Source organism: Westerdykella ornata (genome assembly GCF_010094085.1).
Source record: "Westerdykella ornata strain CBS 379.55 unplaced genomic scaffold EI97scaffold_10, whole genome shotgun sequence".
Lineage (NCBI taxonomy): Eukaryota > Fungi > Ascomycota > Dothideomycetes > Pleosporales > Sporormiaceae > Westerdykella > Westerdykella ornata.
In genome coordinates this window covers 238,788-257,878 of record NW_022986860.1, presented here as the reverse complement: position 1 = coordinate 257,878, position 19,091 = coordinate 238,788, and the positions used below count along the sequence as shown (strand labels likewise).

The 19,091-nt window shown below is 55.1% G+C and overlaps 6 protein-coding genes across 6 annotated transcripts; all 6 read right to left on the bottom strand.

Annotated features, from left to right (window-relative positions):
- Positions 1–662: 662 nt before the first annotated feature.
- On the bottom strand, positions 663–1,943 carry EI97DRAFT_450257 (uncharacterized protein; the record flags this gene model as incomplete). Its single annotated transcript, XM_033800275.1, has 2 exons — positions 663–754; positions 1,067–1,943. The coding sequence occupies 2 exons, from the start codon at positions 1,941–1,943 to the stop codon at positions 663–665; spliced, it is 969 nt and encodes a 322-aa protein (XP_033653957.1).
- Positions 1,944–4,302: 2,359 nt separating this feature from the next.
- Positions 4,303–5,228, bottom strand: EI97DRAFT_433255 (60S ribosomal protein L32-A). Its single transcript, XM_033798355.1, has 6 exons — positions 5,197–5,228; positions 5,099–5,138; positions 4,869–4,993; positions 4,631–4,703; positions 4,522–4,570; positions 4,303–4,461 (listed from the first exon to the last, which is right to left on the bottom strand). The coding sequence occupies exons 2-6, from the start codon at positions 5,136–5,138 to the stop codon at positions 4,353–4,355; spliced, it is 396 nt and encodes a 131-aa protein (XP_033653956.1). The 5' UTR covers positions 5,197–5,228; the 3' UTR covers positions 4,303–4,352.
- A 471-nt stretch (positions 5,229–5,699) lies between these two features.
- Positions 5,700–7,242, bottom strand: EI97DRAFT_458350 (DUF298-domain-containing protein; the record flags this gene model as incomplete). Its single annotated transcript, XM_033800901.1, has 3 exons — positions 5,700–6,126; positions 6,185–6,424; positions 6,554–7,242. The coding sequence occupies 3 exons, from the start codon at positions 7,240–7,242 to the stop codon at positions 5,700–5,702; spliced, it is 1,356 nt and encodes a 451-aa protein (XP_033653955.1).
- Positions 7,243–9,218: 1,976 nt separating this feature from the next.
- Positions 9,219–12,075, bottom strand: EI97DRAFT_467114 (uncharacterized protein; the record flags this gene model as incomplete). The annotated part of the gene is made up of 5 exons (XM_033801575.1): positions 11,354–12,075; positions 10,443–11,213; positions 10,194–10,333; positions 9,526–10,119; positions 9,219–9,428 (listed from the first exon to the last, which is right to left on the bottom strand). Exons 1-5 carry the CDS (start codon positions 11,844–11,846, stop codon positions 9,219–9,221), a joined length of 2,208 nt encoding a protein of 735 aa, XP_033653954.1. The 5' UTR covers positions 11,847–12,075.
- Positions 12,076–12,703: 628 nt separating this feature from the next.
- Positions 12,704–15,563, bottom strand: EI97DRAFT_38632 (PalH-domain-containing protein). Its single transcript, XM_033796062.1, has 2 exons — positions 15,130–15,563; positions 12,704–15,068 (listed from the first exon to the last, which is right to left on the bottom strand). Exons 1-2 carry the CDS (start codon positions 15,220–15,222, stop codon positions 12,765–12,767), a joined length of 2,397 nt encoding a protein of 798 aa, XP_033653953.1. The 5' UTR covers positions 15,223–15,563; the 3' UTR covers positions 12,704–12,764.
- A 1,162-nt stretch (positions 15,564–16,725) lies between these two features.
- On the bottom strand, positions 16,726–17,898 carry EI97DRAFT_355370 (uncharacterized protein; the record flags this gene model as incomplete). The annotated part of the gene is made up of 1 exon (XM_033794898.1): positions 16,726–17,898. A coding segment is annotated over one exon (1,173 nt), but the record flags the coding sequence as incomplete, so codon positions are not given.
- Between the last annotated feature and the right edge of the window lie 1,193 nt (positions 17,899–19,091).

The window sequence follows — 19,091 nt, the reverse complement described above, 5'->3', positions numbered from 1 at the left end:
ACCACATCAGTGAATTCCCAACTCGTGAAGAAGACCGTCAAACGCCATCAATCTACGAACACCGTGACTGTAACAGCGATGCAGCCTCGACTGCCTAGCGCAATGTGAATCTGCACCCCGCTGTCCATGCAGACGGGGAGTCTTCGTGAAGGAGGACACATAGGAGAACGACAACGATAGACTCCAAAACAGGCTATACGGCGAACAAGGCGATCGAAAACGCAGAGTTAAGGATAACGGTGACAAAAGATAGTATTGAAGTAGAAGAAGTCGACGGTTGGAGACAGCGAGGGCGGAGGACGTGGGCTTCAAACGGGATGAACAGCGCCCAATCCACCAGCGCAACATATCTATACTAACGTATACCATAATGAACCGCAAAGACCTTAAATAAGATCCTCTAAATTCGTGAAACCGTTATAAAGACATTGAAAACGTGGGGAAAAATCCGAATACCTGATAGACTTCTATAGAAGGGAGGAAAAAATGCCTAGTAAAAATAAACGCCTTAACAGCTCTTTCCCTTGAAGCTCTAGCGCCATCCTGCTATATGAAAACGAAAGCATCCCCTAGTCCCAACGCCCACAAAGACACCAATAACCATTACTTTTAATTTTCCCAGTCCAAAGAGAGTGTAATAGAGATCGCAGGGGGCATCGTGGTCAGCAGCGCAGACGAGCGAAACGGTGAAATCGAGCGGCCGTGACAGGAAAAGGGACACCAATGTCATAACTCGTGAGAAGGAAACGTGTTGCTTGAAGAAGTCGGCGCAGTAAAGAATCGTCGTGAAGGAGCGTAGGAGTTTCGTAGGATCAAACGCCTTCGCAGGACACCACGTGGAGGCCGCATCGGTGTCGGCCCAACACATGCCCTCCTACCCCGGATTCACATGAACCCAGGCGTTTGAAACCCGCAATCCCCACACTCCCACACTCTTAGCTCTTGCTCTGCTTAGCCGCTGCCGTGGCCGTCGTCGGAGAAGTCGCCGTACTCCTTCCACGCCTCTCGCCCGATCCCGCACGTGACCTCGAACCCGCCCCTGGCACCCGCTCCACCCCCTTCCCACCCGCACTCGCACTCGCACTCTTCTGCTCCTCGGCCAACTTCCTCAACCTCTCCTTCGCCTCCTCAAGCGGCACACTAGGACTCCTCTTGGGACTCCCCCTCCTGCTCCCCGGTCTACTCGCCGGCGCACTGGGCGTAAGTCCTCTGATGGAACTCGCCCTCGTTCCCGCCCCGCTCCCGCCTTTGAACTGCGTGCTCCTGCTATCTTGGCTCGTCCTCCGTTTCCTGCCGCCCTCATCACCACCATCGATACTACTCCCGCGACTCCGAGAAGCAGCATACTTTGGGTCGTCGCCCCTGAGCATATGTCGAAACAAACCCGTTTCCCTATCCACGCACCAGAGCTTATACGGGCCGGGGATGAACTCGCCATGCTGGTCCCAGCACTTGACCCACGCGATGCCGTCGTCCAGGCGGAAGAATCCAGCCGTGAGCAGCTTGTTCGCGCCGTGCTGTGCAGGGTTCATTTCTAGATACTGACCATGCCGTTTGCGCGCCTCGTAGTCCGGGGCCAGGAGATAGCGTTTCAGGACCTTGGAGTATTTGACCGGCGTAGGAGGGATCATGGGGATGACTTTGTTTTCTTGCAAGAGGGCTGGAAGGTCGACTGCGTACTCGTCTTCGTCCTCGTTGTCTGGGCCGGTCCCTTCGTGCGGCGTGCGATTGCCGGTGTCATGGCGTTTGGAGGTGTTGTTTTCGCGCTCCCGGTCTGTGGCAACTAGGTACCAGCCCCTACCGGGAATGTACTCGTACACTCCGGGGACCGGGTCGTTCCAGTGCTCTGTCCGGCGCGAGGGACGCTCAGATTTGGGCCCGGCTTTGAACCATTTGTGCGGGGAGAAGAGGGTCTGAGTTGCGAGGAAGAGGTTCGGTGTCATTCCCTGGCGGAAACGATACGAAAAGGGACAAAAAGTGGGTGTTGTGAGGATTTAGCTGAAGGTCCGGTCTTGGAGTCCGATTTGATAGATGAAAGTAACGTCGATAATGAAGTCCTTGGGAAGGGAAATGTGTTGTAACTGGGTGCGATTTCGATCTCAAACTCCCGAATATTCTAGCCAGTACCGTGACTCTCAATTTCCAATTCTGACTCCCACTTGTCCACCAACTTTTACTGGTACGTTGACGTCGTCGTCACTGATCGATCGGGTGGCGTCGCTTCCGAACTGTGGCTGTGCTGATGCTTTCAAAATGTGGCAACAAATCGGTTTTTCTTGACTCTTGGACAACCTAAACACCACACCCAGCAGCTCCGAATAATATATATACCCGTACCACGTCCGCCCCGCGCAGTGCGGCGAAGCACGTGCAATCTGTCCCGTCCACCTGGGCAAAGGGATGGGAATGCGGATAACGGATCTGTAACGCGGTGCGCAGGTGCGGAGGAGCCGATCACGCGGGGACAACGCCCAATCCTGCGACGTTTCGAAAGTGGAATCTGTTAATCAGACGCGGCGGTTGCTGGTTGATGAGTAGAAGCAAAAGTAATCGTTAAGTTGGAGCTGGGTTGGATAGCGTTGCGTTATTTGCAGAAAACAAGGCCGTTTGGATGGATAGGGCCGATAGGGTTCAGGGGAAAGAGGGTCCCTGGAGACTCCGATGGGTGCGAAAAGGCAGGCGATAAGTTCCAGCCGGGCGATTCGAAGGCCTTATAAAACGAACATAAAAATAGAGAGAAAAACAGATCTCAACAAAGTCTGAGTAATAGTGGTCGACGAAAGTACGGGCAGCTGGTCCCTGGCGGTGTGCTCAGCTTTTCTGAGGCCTCTTCGAAATGTCTCGGTCCAGCACCGACGACGACGACGACGACGACGACGACAAGAGCAGCGCCGGAAACGGCGACGTCAAGAAGAAACCACAGCAGCAGTAGCAGTTAAGGAAGGTGTGGAAAGCCCTCGGTGGAAGGAACGACTTCCCTCTATAAACAAAGCCAGAAACCCAGCCAGGCCCACCGACCACATAGCTAACCCAGTCCCAGCTCACCCCAAGCAACTGCAGTCGCCAGTAAATAGTGGACCCTCCCCTAGCAGAAAATTTGTTGCCCGCAACCAACAAAACCAGAAGAAAAAGTGACAAAATTCCTAGACCCAATCGTGCTCAAGAAATTCGTCATCTCCGGGTCTCCCGCCAAGACATTCTCCCCGTCCAAAAGTTTTTGCTCACGACCACATCTAAAGTGGAAGATCACACAGATACAAAGGGATACACAATTACCCTCGCATGCATCGCTCATCCGAAACCCGTTCCACCGCATTTTTCCCCTCAAAGCGACCAATGGCGCGTGACGAGGGCACCGCGTGGGGCGGGCGACTTGCTCCGAACCATCGCAAGTACTATCATCAAACAGATGCGTGGAATGGGATGGAAGAGGCACGGGGAAGAGGGCAGAGATAATGCAATGCGCCGTGACTGCTGCAGATGCAACGAGCCGGGTACGCAGACACACCTCTGATCCGAGAGACAAGGGCGGTGAGCATGGCGCCTTGCTGTCTCGCTGTTCTGCCGTGGTGTTGTTCTATACTATCAATCTGCTTATTACCCAAAACGTCACCATGTGCATGCATGCCATGAGAGACTAATTCGGGGCTCCGGGTAGTTTGCCCTGGGCGAGATGCGCACCTCAGATGAGGTCTGCAGCACAGAGCTGAACAGCCACACCGCATAGTATCTGATAGCATAGCCGGCTCACTCACTCACTCCAGACCACTCTCTGCATCCGCCATGTGTCCTGACTCCTCCCTCACTGCTGACAAGACACCTACGCCGCATCCACACCACATTCTGCTCCGATTTCCCCCGAAGGGCGACCAAATTTCCCAGACATGGCAGATTCCCAACACCATGGGTCCTGTTGTATTCTTGTGTACCCAAAACCTGTTCGTCGCATGCACATGTCAATCGTTCAGCTTGCGATAACGACATCGGCAGCATCTCGACGTCACCACAGTGCACATCCTCGCTCACCTACATCCGAAACAAACGCATCCACTTTTGGGCAGCAGCAGGAATTGACTTATCATGTAATATTCCCCTAACACCCTCAAGCAGGACCTGGACCGAACCTCATCCAGTGGAGTTACGAGTAAGAGACTATAACCCCCTTGCCCAGTCGCTCACCACACAATCGTGCCGGTAGGGAAACGAGAAGAAAACATGCACCATTCGTATAAGAGCCATGTTTTGTTGGTTCCCCCTTGATTTTCGTCTCGTGACGCCATGCCTTGATATGCACCGTGCTCAGTCGCTGCTGTCCCGAAACCTCATTCCCTCCACATACATCGCCGCAACGTCTACGACTCGACCTTGACCTTGGCCTTGCCGTTCGTCACCTTCACGCCGAGCTGCTTCGCCCGGTTCACGATTTCGATGCGCTTCCTGGCGGACACGGCGTGCGAGATTCTGCGTCGGGTTAGTTATCCGAGAACTGACTTTAACCAGCGAAGGGTAATCATAGCGTACTCTGCGGCGAAGGTGTTGCTGTGCATGAGGAGGAGGTCAACATCGCTGACTGCACTATTGTTAGCCAACCATCTTCCACACCATTACCTTCGTGATATGTGACACGTACCGTTGTTGACGAGGAAAGCCTTGTGGCCGGAAGGCATCAAGTGGCGAGTCTTCTTGTTGGAGCCGTAGCCAATCTGTCACAAAGATGTCCGTCAGCCACACGTCCCAGTGTCGTAATACGCATCGCAGATGTTCCATCACTCCTTCTCAGAGCAAAGCCCAATATTCCCAATCGACACAACGCCGAATCCACCTCTTTCAAGTCCATAATCCTTGTATATGATTGTGCATTGTCGTACCTTGGGCATAGCAGCCTGGCCCTTGAACCGCCTACGAACGCGGTTGTCAATACCCTTGGGCTTCCTCCATGACGGGTCCACGCATTTGAAGCGGTCCGACTGGTGCCTGTTGAAGCGCTTGGTGTCTGCATCCAATCTGTCAGCCTAATCATTCCAACACGGAGTACGGTCGTCGTGGGGTGGGAATTTCGCAGGCGGGAGATGCGGGACGAGGAGGAGGGCGAGCGTACGCTTCTTGACGATCGGGACGTGCTTCTTTGCGGCAACCATCTGAAAGGGAGAGCTCTGTTAGCAATGCGAATCACGTCTTTCCGGCGAATGTACGCACTTTGTCTGTGGTGATGAGGCGTCCTGCTTCGTTAGTTTGTCGTTCGGAGTCGAGGTTCACGATTTCAAAATGGCAGTGGCCGTACTGGGGCTAAGCGAGCCGCCAAGCCAGCCCTCCAAATTCGGTCGACCAATGAGCTTCCGCATCCACAAACACCAGGCTTGTCCACATCTCGGAGGGACCGAGTGTGATATATTACCGCACTTGGAATCATATCGCATGAGAGCTCAGAACACTGAAATAGTCATGCAGTCATTGATATCCACATGCAATGCTAACACACCCGCAGCTATTGCTGTCATATGACGATACCCAACCAGTCCACGGGTAGAAACCCACAGGACGTGCCCATGTATGTCTGCCCTAATATCCATGACCGCCAAACGCAAGGACCGTAGGACACTTCTAGGAACTCTTCGCGAGCTAGAGCTGCCGATAGAAGCTTCAGCGACGCCGGATAGGTGCACACACACCCCAATAGCAGTCATCTATCTGCACCATTCCTAAGCAGCTTGACTTGTGCCTCGTTTCTCCTTCTTGACCCATTCCACGAACTCGTCGATGACGGATGGCCACGATGATTCTTCGGTCCAGAAAGTCAACTCCCCATCTTCGAGCGTTAACTGCGCGAACTTCAAAGTTTGGGTCCACACATCCTTGTTGACACTTCGTTTCCATTCCGAGGTGAGAAATTCGATCCACCATTGTATCCACGGAGACGACTCGGTGGTCCACCGTACCGCGGAGAGGGGAGACGTGAACAGCAGTTCCCAATATGCCGATGCGATTTCCAGGGGGATCGACTTCTGATTGCCGCTTTTGGCGAGCTGAAAAGTATGGTTGTAGACCTTCGTGTATGCCTCCTTCGATGACGGCAGTCTCGTCTTCAGCGACTGTACGTAGGCTTTCTGCTTCTCAAGAGTGTCGCATCTATCATGATATGTCAGTCTCCGCTCACTTGAGACACAGGCACCGGATCTCAGCGTACCCTGTGGAGCTCCAGAAGGAGACGAAGCCTTGTCTAGTCATCTCGCCCATGGCAGGCGCTTGCACAAGTTCCAGCACAGCAAGGCTCTCTAAACCCTCAACGTCCACGCCGATATCCTCCAGATACTTCATGGTGCCGGTGGCTCCTATGGTATCTGGTGAGTTTGCCGCATCGTCACGGTACTTGTCGAAGATCTTTGAGACAGCGGAGTTGCCGGCAGCGGGGCCATTCGTGAAGAACCTAACAATCCCTTATTAGTGCTGTCATATTAGATAAAGCTTTGAGTGGAACATGGGCCTCCATCTGACACTCCGCCACGCATAGCTCTTGTTGGGTTCGGGTGTTGAGCAGGGGTAATCGGCTGCTCACCAGGGAGCGTCAGAACAGTCAATGGGAGACCCAGAAGGCGACCATCTGCGAAACAAACTTGTCTCAGCGAACAGTTTATCCAACGAGATACCAAAACGAATTCCTCGCTGATCAGGCGTGTCTGGCTCACTGCATAGTGAGTCCTTGCGAGTCGACGTTATGGAGGGTCCGGACGTTTGGCTGGTACCGGTTTGCCATTCAGACGAAGGAGGATCATGAGATTGTGTGGCTACGGCAATTTGGGTAGAGTGCTCATTGTCTCTCAATGATGGGTCCAATGATTGCAGCTGTGTCGGCGTCGCAGTTATGTGCTGCGGTTTCGTCCGATGTCCCTCATCGGTGTGCTCTCCCTCGGGCAGACCTGGCTCCTTTGGAGTTCCCTTCTCCGAAGATCCGATTCCTGAGCCGAGGCCATGACTGGAGGAGCTTCGAAGACGACGTGATGCAGTGTCGGCGGTCGTAGCAGCTGTTGGCGATCGATCATGTTGCTGTATGAATGAAGAAGATTCGGTGGTAATCGCTGGTTGATCCGGGACATCCTGAGGTCCATATGTCACTGCACGCTGTGATGGAATGTAATAACAGCTGGCGCTGTTAATCAGCTCCGAGGCATAAGAGACGGTCCGATGCTTATGTCTGTGCCGAGACGCAAGCAGTCTTGCTCGGTCCTCGGAAGCCCCGAAGGTCATGGCCGGCGTGTATGAAGTGGGTATGACCAATCCAGAGAGAGAGAGTAGAGGGCGAAGAGTCAGTGTCGGAAAATGTTTGTGTTTGTTTTGGTGATGTCAACCGGAAAGGACCAGAACGAATGAGCCATCGGCGTGCAGTGGCTCTGTCCCGAAGTTCGCGCTCGCGGCCTATGGCACCTCACCTCTCCAATATCGGAGGAAAGAACTTGTGCCAGAATTCGTCTCGCGGCTTCTTGACGAATACGCTGGAAGTGACGCCCCGTATACCACTCTTTCCTGCACTTCCAACGTTCATTAAATCGTGTGAGGAGTTCCAGAATCCAGATGGACAGCTCGATAGTCCGGCGTTTGCGCGTCGTCCAGGCAATAAAATAACTCTTCACACAGGAGGCCCATCCCAAAAGGAAAATGCATGTTCCACTTACCCATTGACAGCAGCTTCTTCATTCCACCCATGTGCCTTCAACAACTACGCGCTCATTAGCACTCATTCCATTCTCACGCCTGGATCCCCTTTTCCCACCCACAACTGCCTTCCCCCGGTTCCGTGTCATTTTCATATTTTTTATCCGCTAAAAGATGCCTGATGTCTCACTCACCTTCGTAGCCGTACTCCGATCCGCGTTCGTGAAGGCCATAACCCGGCCTATCGCATCCTTCTGGCTCGCGGTATATGCTGGTGGCATCTTGTGTTAGTTCTTGATGCTGATATGAAACGTGTGAGAATAGCAGTATGGAAGGGTCGCTCGTGGGCCGGCGGAAGCAGAAGGCGGAGGTGGAAGACGAGAGGCGGGAGAGGATGCGGTGCGGGTTGCGTTAGTCTGCGGCGTGGAGTGGAGCGGAAGGTGAGAGTGGTTTGGCGCGGGAGCGATATCGATATGCAGAACGGTGGACGTGTACGTGTCGCGCGGTGAATCGAGAGCGAGCGTAAACTGCAAAAGGCGAAGTGAAGTGAGGTCCGTTCCGCCGCCGCCGTTCCTCGAGTGTTGCTCGGACAAGTTTGGATCCCCACCGGCGAGGCTCTTTCCCGCGGCGCTCATCCCAGCATCTGCACCCCTCCCCTCTAACGTTACCCCACGCGGCGTGGCTGTGAAACCATCCACATACAACATCCAACGTCCCCTGCCCAGACAGACTAGACATGTCGACGGCCTCAATCTTGGAACCTCCGCTCCCCTTCCAACCCACAGAATCAAACAGAAAAGAAACCAAACATACCTTCCCTCACCCTCTTAGTAGAACTCCCACCACCACCACTGGGGCTAGCATTCCGTTTCCGGCCCATCTCTTCCTCCTCCTTGTCTCTTCTCCGATATCTCCTCGTAATCCTGCGCCTTGACCCTAAGCTTCGACGTGAACGCGTTCCTAGTAGAAAACGATTGGCGGACGAGGCGCAACAGGTTTATGCTGCGTAGGACCGGGGGTTGGCAAAAGGGAAAGAAAGTCGGTAGGTCGGGAGCCAGTAGAGACAGTAGAGGTTCGTAGTAGAAAGACGCCCAGGGGTGCGAGCGGGCGTCAATGTGCGGTTGCGTGGGTGCGTGTGAATGCGTGGGTAGGGTAGACTAGGTTGCTAGGAATTGGCAGGTACGCCCGCACGCACACCTGGGCAGGCAGGTACCTGGGGCGGCCTCACGTCCTCCCATGAATATGACGTGGGGAAAGGCGCGCGGGAGAAGTGAACTTCACATCTATAGGCTTCACCTCAGTATACGAATCCCGTAGATGAGCCTCTCAACCACTCTCTGCACGCCCATCAATCTCATCTTCCTCAACAAATACTCTCGAAAATACATCATCCACTGCCAAACCATCCATACATACATCCTCTTCCTCCATATACATTAACCCCTCTCCTCCCTCCCTCTGATCCCCTCCCTCTGATCCCCTCCCTCTGATCCCCTCCCTCTGATCCCCTCCCTCTGATCCCCTCCCTCTTCCCCTTCCCTTCTCGGTCCCCCTCTCTCTCCCCCAACCCCCTAATCCGCCGTCGGCATCCCCTCCACCTCCTCACTCAGCGCCCTCCAATTATCCGCCTGCAACTCGGCATACTTGACCCTCTCCTGCGCCCAGTCCTGATGCAGTCGACTGACATGGTACTGGCTCTGCTGGAAGAAGAGCAGCTCGTCGCGTATGCACTCCTTTATGAAGACGCCCCGCGCGTGCTGTTGCACAATGGACTCTTTATCCTGTATCCACGGATTAGTCACTCGTCCCCTTTGCCTCACAGGAGCAAGTACTATAGAAGTACAAGCAAACACGTGAGATTGAAAAAAATGAACATACCCGCAAAATCGCCTCCTCCACCTTCTCCGCCTCGCCCGGCTTCCCCACTCCCTCGGGCCTATTCCGAATAGCCTCCAACTTCGCCTCGTTATTCTTGATCCTCTTCTCCAACGCGGGTATATTGTCCCTCGCATACTTATCCCTCCTATCGAACAGATCCCGCATACTCACTAGCGAATCCCTCTGCCTCTTCAGATCCTCCAACACGCCCTCCTCCCACCCCTTGGCCTCGTCCTCCAGCAGCGCGCGAGACTGCTCCAAATGCTTGGCTGTGGATAACAACCCACTATTCAGGGCCGGCACATCGGACGTATCGCACGCGTACGTGTCGCGGGAGGCTTGGGTCAAGGTGCGCAGGGCGGTGGAGATGCGGAGATATTCTGCTGCCATGCCTTCGTTCCGGCGACTCAGGCGCTCCACCATGTTGCACAGGTTGATGTAGACTTCGGCGGAGCGGCGGATGCCGGCGCGGACCGTGTCGAAGAGCTCGGGGAGGGTCTTGGGGAGCGAGTCTTCTAGGTCTGGAGGGAGGGATTTGCCGGTGAATTCCTCCTGGATGCTGATGCTGGCTTGCTTGCGCCACACGGCGAGTTCCTGAAACAGAAGTTTTAGTTACCGATCCTCTTCCTCGTCTTCGTGCCTGATATGTGTGAACACTCTGTACGTACCGTTGGCACCGTCAGAAACATTACCACCAACTGCTCCTGGCTCAACACGGGATGTCTAACCAGTGCATTCACAAACCTCGCCAGCCCTCTCCTCCGTTTCTCTACAAAACTCGCATCCGTCGCTAGGTAATTACCATTGACTATAAGAATACATCATTCTCAATCCAAGCAAATATCCACTCGAGGGGCATCCGAGCGGCTCCCTCAGGAGGCTTCAGGGGAAAAGTGGGAACCGGGAAAGAAACTCACTGGCAACTCTCTTTGGCGGCAAGAGCGGTAACTGTCTAAACGGATACTTCTTATGCAAGCAATCCAACAACCACACAAAATCGCTATACCGCCTTATCACTTTCACATTCCGCCTCGCGGACGCGACTTCGTAATTCCGGTGCTGGAACATGAATATCCCCTCCTTCTCCGCAATCGTCGTCACAGTGACGGTCTCTTCGGCACCGTGGGGAACGATCGGGGTACTGCCTCCTATTCCTAGGGAACGGCCTAGCCCGGGGACATTCGGGGAAGCAGGTGCGGGCTCGCCGAAGGGTGCGGCGGAGGAGAATCGGGCGTCCGCGGAGGGATTGAAACTTCCCCATCCTCCCTCGCTGCTCAGCGTGCTCGGCCTCGATACGCCAGTCTCAGCGGCAGGGGTCCGATTTGGCTGCTCCTCATGCGTTGTGAATTGACTGGTCGTTCTCGCCGCAGTCGCTGGACCACGCATGCCGTTCGTCTGTGTGGGTACAGATGTATAGCTCGAATGATCGTGTCCTCTATGCAGATCGGGACTCGCCCAGGGATCGGCCTCGGGGTCCCCAAAGGACTGTTTCCGCATAGGCGCACGCGACCGACTTGGTGTCGACGGCTGCTGACTCGTACTAGGAGTGGTATGTTGCTGCTGTTGTCGTTGCGGCGTTGGCGGGGAAGACGGACGCTGGATGGTATGCTCCGTTTGTTCGGGTTCCGCAACCTTCGCTTGAAGATGTGCGCTCCTCTCCAAAAGCGGCAGCGACGGCACGGGCAAATCTACAAACACCAAAAAGTCAGTCAATCAATCCGCATCCTCCCAAGCCATACATCTCCCATGCTCCTCAAACCCGCTGAACCGCAGCAAAACTCCAGAAGTCCTTAATCAGGAATATTAGAACCTCGGAACGCCCACTCACCCTTCCTCCTCTCATCCACCCCATCCAACGAAACCTCCTCCCCCTCCTGACCCAACCCCACGAGCGCCAACACGACGAAAAACCCGCCCCTCCCAAGCCCATCCCTCTCCATCCCCTCCCCACCCAACCCAACAACCTCCTCAATCCGTCCCAACACCGCACCATCCAACCCACTCTCCCCAAACACCCTCCTCCTAACCACCTCAATGCTCACACCCCCTTCCTCGGCGACCAGCTCATCGAACGCATCGACATACGCTTCCGGAACCTCGGACGCGGGGAGCAAGTTCCTGATGAGCGAGCTCCGCGTCCCTGCTTTCCGGGGCGTCGGGATTCCCCAGGGCGAGGAGTGGGCGTCGTCGGCGTCGTCGTGGTCGGCGAAGAGGCTGGTGCTGGCGGGACGGTGGTGGTCATCATCGTCGAAGAGGGAGGCGGAGGGTTTGGGGCGGGAGGAAGGGAGCGTGTCGCCGTCGTCGTCGCCGAAGAGGGACATTGTTGGTGCTTGTGTGCGGAGGTCGGTCGGGGGAATGCGCGCGACTGTGCGCGGTCAATCGACTTGTTTGGATGGACACTTGGTGAAGCGCGTCGCTTCGCGAGGGACTCCTGGGAAATGGTAAACAGGTAACAGAACAAGGCAGCGCGCAAAGCGGCTGAGGTCCGACCGAGGGAGGGTATCTCTTGCCCTTCGCCTGGGGCTGGGAACAGCTTGAGGTTGGGGAGCTCGGTTCGGATGCATGTGGTCCAAGCTCGAGATGCTTCGATAAGCTTGTCGGATGCTTGGCGTGGGTGCACAGAATCCATTCGAAGTGGGAATTCTTGGGGATGGAGCTAGGGTAGAAGGGGAATACGTCCTGGGAGTCACAAGCAGTATACATGGCGTGAAGATTCCGCCTGTAGAATTTTGAAAATGTTTCGATCCCACAGTCACTCTTCATCTCACCACGGAGCAAATGTCATAAATCTCCAAATCCTATACCATAGATTCACTGATCTCCTCTCATAAATCCCAAATCCCAACTCCCTTCCCTCACATGCTTGCTTAGATGCCAAAACGAATCTCAAAAACGAAAACGCTGCCGGTTTCTCTTCTCGGCGGGTATCCTGTAATCATCCATCATTCCTCTTGCCTTCTCCTCCCGGCTCTCTTCCGATTTCCTCCCAAGCAAAACAAACCACTAATCTCTCCCATCCAACCCCATGCATATGCTATGCAGAAATCTCATGAACACCAACACACCCACCACACTGTACACGGGTCGTCCGCGTCCGTCCGTCTCCAAGATCCGTAGTATCTAAGCCAGAAATGTTTGATGCGCCGAAAATCAAAGAGCATTCGCAACCGCTTGCGTCGTGGAAGATCCGAAAACAAAAGAATAGAACCAATAAACAATCAAGTGATAACCCTGCTGAGCTATCTGTCATGGTTGGTCGGCCTCCCATCCACACCAGTGGCTGCTGGACTGTTGTCTGGACTACTCTCATTTCGCTGGGGCTCCTCAAAGATCTCCACCCCCAGTGTCGACGAAGGTCCCGGCTGCGTAGGCGATGTCCTACTGGTATCCAGTCCGGCTGGCTGATCAGCGGCATATCTCTCATGAACTTCAGGCGCAAATCTGACTTGCGGAGTGCGGTGTCCCATAGCCGCAGGACCCGCCTGTAGAGCTCCGGCTGTCCCTCCCCTTGAAGACAATGTTGGAGATGTAGTGGTCGCCGTAGCTAGATTTGCGCCTTCCGTGACATCTGTAGTTCCAGATCCTTGTAGCTGGAGGTCGGATCCCGCCTCCCCAGTTATGATATTATTATCCTGTTGGGGCGACCACGTCCGTCCACGAGGCTGGGCCGGTATAATCGTAACTGGTAGATCCGAATCCGTTTGTTGTCCAGCGCCTCTGAGCGACCGGATTTTCTCTCCTTGCTGCGCCGCGAACGTTCCCAGGCGAGCCTTTAGAGCCAGGCCAGTGTAATGCCGAGGAGGCACATGGACCGAGACATCATCGATCGCAAGCGGTTCGATGACTCGCCCTCTCTGGACTTCCTGTGGAGGCGTTCGACCTTGGCGGCGGAACGGATTCGAGACTGGCCAAACCCATCTGCTTCTGTTCTGTGGAGTAGTTGTATCAGCGATAGTCTCAAGCCCCTTTTCCGGATCATCGCAGGCCACCTCGTTGGCCATCTTCCCGTACGTTATTTCTGTAGTAGTCGGATTGCCTCCAGCCGCAGGAGAGTCGCTAACAGGGTGATAACGGATCTCATACACTGTACTATCCGCACTCGTCGTTTCCGTCCTACTAACCGGCGAATGTATCACCGGCACCTGAGGCCCATTTCTAGCAGAAGACTCGTTGCGAGAAGCCCTGGGGGACAACTGTTCTGCGTCCGCCTTCCGACGTGCAGGCGCTGGAACAGGGATATGGATTACTCGTTTTCTTCGTTCCGTGTGGGGCATTTCCGGGCTTATCCGCAATCGTTTGGCTCGTCCTAGTCGGCGAGCCATGTTGCCAAAACCGTGACCAGCACCAGTTGCAAAGCCACTGAATCCTCCGCCACGTCTTCCATCTCCACGCTTCTTTTTGTCGTCAGCGGTATTGCCGTGGTGCGAGTGGGGCCAGATTTCGTGACATGGTGTCGTCTCCAGCATATCATCTCCGTCGTAAATCTCTCGTCCTAGTATCCCGTCTTTTCTTTCTTCTCTTTCTAATGCCTCTATCCGTTCCACCCATTCCCACACGATAACGCTCGCTGCCGCCGCGCCCACCCACCGAAAATAATCTCCCCACCCAGCAATCGTATAATCAGCAATATCCGTGATGAAGAATACCACAGGCGTCAGGATGGCGACTATGGAAAGAAGCGCCACTATCGCAATGTTCCACATCATGGAATGATAGAAGGCATACTGTCTTTTCGTGATAGCGTAGTACATGACCCACGCAGCGTAGAGCATGCTTAGGGACAACTGGAACAGGTAGCTCAGGGCGGGGATGGCGGTTTCGAATTTCCTGGGTCGTCCAGTCTGGTTCCAGGGTCCGAAGCTGTTCAGGCAGCTGAACGTGATGTCCAGCAGAACCAGGGCGAACCCCACCCACTTGATGATGACCTTCTCTTTATGTCTCGGGAACAGGCGAATCAAGGTCTGCACCTGGGCAAGCCAGAGAAAAACATCCGAAATGACGCGCGAAACCTTGATCTCCGTGCTCGAAACCACCATATTCCGCAGCTTCACCGCATCCATAACGCCCTCCTCATACTGCTCTTGCGCAATCTTGAACGTGTCCGCCGTAGCGAGCGTTAGCGAGACGGCTACAGTGAGAGCAGCAACCTTCTGCAACCACGGTCTTGTCCCGACTCCAATCACAGACCCGCCTCCTGTTGCTCCGCTGATCATCCCCCGTCTTCCCATGAGTCCTGAGCGGCCGGACGCGCCGCCAACAAAGAACGTCCGCGGCGTGATGATAAGCATGATAACGAGCATCCACGCAATGACTGTCGCCGCGCCGGTCGCGTACGCCTGGGGTGTGATTGACGCATGAAACGGATCTCGAGTGTCGACAATCGGGACTTCTCCTTCCACGTCTCGGCCCACATAGACATGGCTCTGCTCGACCCCGGGCGTGCACTTAGGAGTGAACAAAGCGTCGGCGGTGAGGGTTATGGTGGCTTCGGGCGAGAGTACCAGCACGCCTCCAGAGGGGATCGTGTACGGTTCGCAGTCCTCCTACATAGCATCGTCAGTCAAGTCCCCCAGTCTCCCGAAAACGCGATCGACATGAACATACGCGGTACGGTACCGTCTCCGTCAGACCAGCAGCACGACCGCCTCTGCTGGCCGGCAGCAGCTGGGCCCTTTCCAGCGGCTCCAGCGCCTCCATCACGGTTATTGGGTTCCAGCAGCGGGTGCAGGCGCGGCCGGAAATCTCATGGTAGGTATGCTCGGATTAATTCACGCTGTCGACGAGGAACAGCCCTCCTGGGGTTTCGAGATGGATCGATGATGGGATTAGCGATGAGACACACGGTTAAGCTTGAGGCTTGATTGTGCTTGGCGTTCTTGGACGGGGGCACCGTGTGACGATGAGTCTGAGGGGGCGGGATGAAGGCGAGGTTCCACCTGGGGGCAGCGGCTGAGGCAAAAGCACGTGCCATGCGGAATCCGACCTGGAGGTTGGCCGCTATTGTTTGTTGGATGGCCTTCCGGGCTTGACCGGATACGTGAGCCGGTTCCACTGCCAGAACTTCATGCGCACCATCAGGAAGGTGGAAATAGGGTCTGGACCAGTTCGCTATTCTTGCGCGGTACAGCTTCGCTCTGAGGCTTCAACGATCAATCGTTATTTGGGGGGAGATGCATTTAGGATTCAATGTTGCCAGCATCGTCATTAAAGACTTCTAGTTATGGCTCGTACCTGACCGAGAAAAAGGGAATTGCGAACGCTGAGAGACTCGACATGTGAGATAATCTGCAGTACTACCTACTGTGTACCGCGAACCTTGGCGGACTTTCGAAGAGTCCAACATCCAGCGCATCGCCAACCAAACCAAGAGAATTCTGTAGATGATAGGATCTATACTCTTCTACCGGATTTCTAACAATAGGCGGAGCAGCGAGCTCTCGTCTGCTTCTACTAATGCAACCTCTCCAAAACACCATTCTACAATGCAACCCCGAGCTAAACGGACGACACGAGCACTTCGGCGTCCATATCGCAGACCCCAACAACACCAAAAAGAAAAGACCCTGACAATGGAGATAAACAAAAGCGATGGTGACGTCCCGTGGTGGATCCCCCATTTGAACCCAAAAGTGATAGGAAACCTGAAAAGTGTGAAAAAACCCCGCGCTCCCTCCATCAGATCAACGGCGGGGTATGCTGCCCATCCTGGAGCTGCTGCCCAAAATCTGAATAGCCATCGCGATCCAAACCGACTTCAACGGAAGTGCCGGACTGTGAGCTGCAGAATAGCCCAAACTCAATGCTGAGAAAATCGCTCTCCCATGAGCCTGCTGATCTCGCCTGCCAACCGTCATCCAAACTCGCCGAATCACACATTGTAAAGCAGCCAAGCAGGACCGCCGTCTTCTCCAAGCGAGCGGGCCACGAAGTAACCGTGGCGAAGACAGAGTGTCCAGCTCAAAGTCGCCGTGTACTCCGTACTGTATGTACTGTGTGTTCTACCCGTGCTGCCCCTGACGTGGTGTTGTCTCGGTCCCCGTTCAATGTCCTCGGCCGAGCGCAGCAAATGCATGAGAAGTGCATGCATCCAAAGCAACGATGCAGGTGAAGCGTATGGATAGACAGATGGATGCCTGACAGTGCTTATCGTAGCCGCACTTTCCGTCCACTGCATCCTCAATCCCAATCGACCGTCTTCGCAACCCATCGATCAGGCACACCATTGCCGCTTTGAGAAACCGGTGTCGCAGCGCTCGGAGTCGATTTCCTAGGAGGTAACCAGATACGTGCTTTCCCTACCGCCTTGGGATCCAGCTTGCCCGCCCGGCGCATGTTCATTTCCATGACGATCACACGCAGGAAATCGCTGTTCTCGCGGGGCTCACGCTGGCGCACGGCGGGTGCAGGGGAGAGCGCCCGTCCTGCCTCGGAGAAGGGGTCGTTTTTGCGTTTGCGGCTGGGAGAGCGGCCGCGACGGTCGTAGGTCTGCATCTGGATCATGGGGGCCTTGATATCTGTGTCCGCGTCGAGCTTGAGTGCCGAGTGGAGTCGCATGGACATCTCCTGGTAGGATATGGCTGCGGGTTGCGGGTTTAGGTAGCGTCTCAGGGCGGGCGATGGTAGGCCTTGCATGTGCTTGGGGCGCATTTCGCTTGTGAATCGTGGCGACAGTAGTGACCGTGTGAGCAGGTCGTCCGGCGGTACACTTGGTGCTGTGAAGTTGGAAAAGGATTTAGCTGCGGATTTCATGGCCTGGAACGAAGCAGTCAAATTCGATTTGAAGGACTGGAATCTGCCGGTCGAGGGAGATGGCGAGGTGACAACAACTTCGGTCGTATCTATTGCGGCAAGGTCCTCGCATTCATCTTCGCTGAAGTGTAGAAGTGGGTGATCCAGGATGCAGTCCTCTTTTGGCGGCGACTGGACTGTCTTCCCTCGTCGTTCGGGTCTGCCACAGGACTCTGGCGTGCTTGGGACGTCCCAGACGGAAGCGAAGGAGGGCGAATCGTGGACCAGCGACGGCGGCATCGTGTTTAGTGAGTCGGAGGACATGGACCTGGGTGTCCATGATCCCCTCTCTTGCCTCATGCTCTGTAAGCTGCCAAACTCATCCTCCGACTCGTCCACGCGACCCAATAGCAGGTCAAGCGGCGAGCCTCCCAGCGACGGCGACAGCTCTGCATCTTCCTTATTCCACTCCTGTATCAACTCGTCCATTGAGATCTTCTTGTCCTTGCTGTTGGCGCCTTTGCGCGTCCGTGACGGCATGCGTGGAATTTCGGTGAGTGCGAGGAGTGCGGCTACGGTGGGAGGTATGGCATCGGCCTTGTGATTTGACGGCAACCGCGACTGCCTGGTACCAGTTCTGCCTCTTGACCTCACCGTGGCAGTTGCTAATGGAGTTTTGGTTGCAGTGCGTGGTGGAATAACGACGGGTTTGGAGTGCGTTGGCTCTGACGGCGAGGGAGACGGTAGGCGCGGCTTCGGAGCGGGTTCACGCTCGCTCCTCTCCAGCGAGTGCATTTGCGATGACGGTTTTGCTGACGTATTTGGGGAAGGAACCGGAGTGAGGGTGACTCGAGCGCCCATCTTGTTGGACGACCTGCAAGGTGGAGAGGAGGAGCTGGCGGAGGACTGGTGGAGGAAGTGGTAGGACCTGGGCACCATCATCGTGGACGACCTCGGCCGTTTTCCCGTGGGTACTAGAATCCCAAAGGTCCAACAAGGATATTTACTGTATTCATACGAGTGTAATAAGTTCCGGCGGGTATGCCCTTGCGCCGTTTACGTGATTGCGTGGAGCGGGATTGGGTGGAGCGTCGTAGGGCTTAAGATGAGGTACATTAGCCTGGGCCCCCGATTGAGTATCGCCGTGGAGGCCCAAGTTGCGACGAGAGAGTGTCTGTCGTGTGCGGTGTCCAGAACGACGAAAGAATGTTTCCAGGGAGGATGCGGCTTTAAAGAGCGGCGCAGAAGGGACGACGTGTGGAGAGTGGTGATCTCACGGCTGGTATCTGGGGTTATGACGATGGCCGGGGATGATGGTGCTGATAAAAGAAGGCAACGGTGATAGATCAGATAGGGAGCGGTCGCGTGGGCGAAATCCTCCACGCCCGTGCCCGGTCACACAGCACCCTCTTCCACCATTGGGCGCCCACGCTGACCTGACACAACTTAACCCCCAAATTCCAAAGACCAGTGTGAGAGACAGGAACGCGCGCCGTTGTCATGCGCTCAGAGCTTACATTGGAGCAGTGCGGATTACCACAGTTGTAGCCATACAAAGCATACAATCGACAACACACAGGCGCACGCGCTGGATCCCTGCACACACACGCCGATCTCGATAACCCATCGGCCAGTCCAGGCGCGACCTGATTGGATGGGTCCTGCGGTGACGAGCGGACAGAAGACGGGTAGAAAAGACACCAGCATGGAGTCGTCTCCACTCTTCCCGTCATATTTTCTTCGCCCACGTCAACTGCGAATCATATCTGTGAGATGGCCGGCCGAGCAACAAAAGAATCATTCTGCTGCCCGATCCCTAAGCTGTTTCGCGTTTCGCG